The following is a 3,738-nucleotide window of genomic DNA, read 5'->3' on the forward strand; positions in this document are numbered from 1 at the left end:
TACATTGCAAGAGTTTTATAGAGAACTTTTGGGACATGACAACTTAAATAGAATTGATATGTCAAACACAGATTTTTTGTATAACACATACACGAAAAACTTTGAATATATAAAACCTAAGTCGGAATAATAAAATAAATATAATGGCGGAAGTTAATTTGGTTAAATGTGTACGAGTTTATCGAGTTCTGAATGAACAAGATCGGAAATATTATTGCGTATTTTGTTGGCACAATCAAATATTTTTACCCAGCATTAATATTGAAACTTCGGTTGGCCCTATGGAAGGAATATTCGAGACACTACATTATTTTACAAATTGTTTTAATACAATGATTTTCCGATGTGCCATGTGTAACAATAAATTATCCGATATTGTTATGATAGATCAATGTGAAAGATGTTACTTAAAATTTAGGAATTTAAGAACACGAGGCCAATTACAAGATTCAGATTTGTTAACTACTTGTTTCATTTATAATTTGGAAAAAAATGAGCTAACACACTCATGCGTGTCAGGTTAAAAGCATGTGGTAACACCAAACGAATTATTGGCAATATTTAGTAAGCTGAATAATTGTAACATTGTCCATAGAACAATGAAGCCGTTATCAGGAATTATGTTATTCGTATTAATCCCCACAACCTACGGACTCATTGGATTCGATTGTGGAGGTCAGCATTTAAATGTAACCACAGTATCATTGCTAGGTGTCAGAGACTGTGAACTTAAGCACCAATCGTTAAATACATCTGACACACACATTCAGTTACTACAACTCGCGGAATATAATTACGTGGAAGTGATACAGTGCAAAGTTGAAATATCGCGAGTGATACAGTACTGTGGAATGCATTCGCATATATCAGCTGTAGCCAATGCACGACTAGAGTACCTACAGGAAGTTTCCAGAGTCAAGTGCTACCACGCTTTTCAGGAAGGGACCTTCTCCATAGGACTGGGAGGGATCGTCACCAAACTGAAGCCTAATACTACCACCGTTCACAGCATCCTGCTTGCCGGAACGATAAACCATGATGGAACCTGCAAGGGTACACAATTCTCCGACCCTTACGGGACTTGGCACAACGTCGTAGTAGATGGAACTGTACGGATATCATTAAAGTCATCCTATGTTCCTGTGCACCTAAATTCTGGAAAAGTAATGCTAAGATCAGGAACTGTCTGCACACTGAGCGACGGTTTTTGCATCGATTTTGACGATGGATATTCATATTGGAAACCAATGCCCACATCGTCTTGTAATTTCCACCAGTACAACGTACTGTATGAAGGAACGGCAGTTAAAATGAATGGAATAATGGATACCATTCATCAGACTATTTATACTCTTGTCAGTCAGGATACAACTTTTGCCTTGACAGCAGGAGGAAGTCAAGCCGTGTGTGGATACACCCTACTCACCACGGAGCATCCTAAACTATTTATCTTGGAGGCAGAAAAGGGAAACACCTTCGCGGAGCGAAGAGACATCCCTGTGGAGAACCTCGATATTTTCACCTACGTCAACTCTAAATTCGTGTACGTAGAAAAACATATACGACATCAGATGACATCGTTGTATCGTGACGTTATTCAACAACGTTGCGAGTGGAAAAGGAAGTGTTAAAAAACACACTGTCCTTCGCTACTCTTCAGCCAGACGAATTCGCTTATCGGCTCATGAAAGGACCAGGTTACATGGCCGTCACTGCAGGGGAAGCCGTTCATGTCATCAAGTGTATACCAGTGGACGTCATCGTACGCCGCACTAAGGAATGTTATATTGAGCTACCGGTTACAGTACGCAACACTTCCCTCTTTATCACACCAAAATCACACGTGTTGACCAAGATGGGAACCATACGAGAGTGTAGCTACGAATTGCCAACCCTTTATCGAATTGAGGATACATGGATTGAACTTATTCCGGAGCCACGTGTTCGCAGAACATCGTTGCAGCAGTTACAACCTATGACAAGTATGTCATGGAATTATTTAACGCCGGGACCACTAGCTTCCAGCGGAATATATTCCCAGGCGGATCTTGATAAAATCAGGGATCATATAATGTTCCCTGCTGAAAAGCCAGCGCTACTTAACAGCATGGCTCGTGGAATCACCGGACACGTCATGCCTGACGATACCATGTCCATTTACAACTTATTGGATGAAGCATCATTAAACAAAATTGCTGAGTCAACTGCTAAACGGATCTGGGGCGGATTCATCACATTTGGATCAGCCACAGCTGGAGTTTTTGGAGTATTATTAGTAGTACGACTAATCAAGCTAGCCATCGACACGATGATACATGGTTATGCTCTACATTCAGCCTACGGATGCAGTCTGTACGTGCTAGGAGCTATCTGGAGCTCCTTGACTCATCTGCTACTCTATTTGGCCAGAGGTACAGCCAAACGCAGCCACACGGATGGACGAGCAGATCCCGAGGAACAACGATCATCGGAACCTGTGGAACCAGTATTATCGCAGTCTTTGTCGCAGAACAACCCTAGCAATCAGTCAACTTCGCCGCAGGTGACTGACAGTGAAACCATTGTATACACAGACTTACAAAAACGTTTGCGTGAATATTAGAACCATTTCCTCGATTGCATCGGAAATGTTCTTAAATAAGGGGGGGGATGTGACGTCCTGACGTCCACCTCACACCCATTTTTAATTTTTTTATTTGCAACATTAATTATTAATGTATAACCGCTGATAGTTATTTTTGAGCGCCATTGATACTTATCATTTTGCTTCACTACTTATTATTAACCACAGGCTTACGTACAGTAGTCTGTTATTAGTCTAACCAAGAATATTATTTACTTGGCAACCTAACCGACACATATATTATGTTAAAAGCTTTAGCTTGGTACTAGTTTTAATATAAAAATATATGAAGTAATTATATTAACATATATAAAGGGAAAAGAAAATATTAAAAGGACAAAAACAATATATATGTATAACTTAGTTATTATGCTTTATGATAGATTTATTTAATTAATTTAGTCACGTATATATATATATATATATATATATATTTTCTGAAACATAAAAACACAAAAACATACATAAAATCAGTAAAATATATAAAAACAGTTTTATATACTCTAGCAGTTAAATAAAATAATTTTGAAACATTTATATTAATAATTTGATAGATTTATAATATAATATTACGAGATTGGTAATATTTAAGATCGTTTGAACTGTAATACCATGAAGGTTTTTATAGGTGTAGCAAAACCATTGAGCTACTTAATATTGTTTATTATATAAAAAGTATTAATGTTAGTTGTAATAATTGAAAGAATTAATTTAAAAATATATCTTATTATATGGTTATATAGCCATTGATAAGTATTACAAATTTGGCTTAATACATTTGGGTTCTTGACAGGATAAAATAGTTAATTATTTTTATAACAAAGAAACAAATGGATTTGAAATGGATTTTATTATACTATAGTAAAGTCCTTTGCAAGTAGGTAATTTTCGTTAAAACCAATAGGGTCGGTTATTATATAAAAACGGGAAAAATCAATTAGTTATTTAAGACAAGAGTAAAAATAATGCCGGCGGAATTGAGTTTTATTAAGTGACGGTGTAGCTTTGATAGTTATTATAATTTACGGAGACATTTGGTGTTGATTGTTGTACAAGGTCATAAGTTGTTATTAATAACAATTAAAGGAGTAAATTTTGGAATTAATTTTATTATA

General features: G+C 36.3%; 1 protein-coding gene across 1 annotated transcript; it reads left to right on the forward strand.

Annotated features, from left to right (window-relative positions):
• The first annotated feature begins 1,618 nt into the window (after positions 1-1,618).
• LOC113563493 lies at positions 1,619-2,690 on the forward strand. Its single transcript, XM_026975162.1, has one exon. It carries the CDS (start codon positions 1,685-1,687, stop codon positions 2,600-2,602), a length of 918 nt encoding a protein of 305 aa, XP_026830963.1. The 5' UTR covers positions 1,619-1,684; the 3' UTR covers positions 2,603-2,690.
• Positions 2,691-3,738: the final 1,048 nt, after the last annotated feature.

Source organism: Ooceraea biroi, unplaced genomic scaffold, assembly GCF_003672135.1.
Source record: "Ooceraea biroi isolate clonal line C1 unplaced genomic scaffold, Obir_v5.4 UnassembledTig23, whole genome shotgun sequence".
Taxonomy (NCBI): domain Eukaryota; kingdom Metazoa; phylum Arthropoda; class Insecta; order Hymenoptera; family Formicidae; genus Ooceraea; species Ooceraea biroi.

Bases quoted from the DNA above. Each gene is read 5' to 3' on its own strand.
- LOC113563493 (XM_026975162.1), top strand. From the start codon at position 1,685: ATGAAAGGACCAGGTTACATGGCCGTCACTGCAGGGGAAGCCGTTCAT.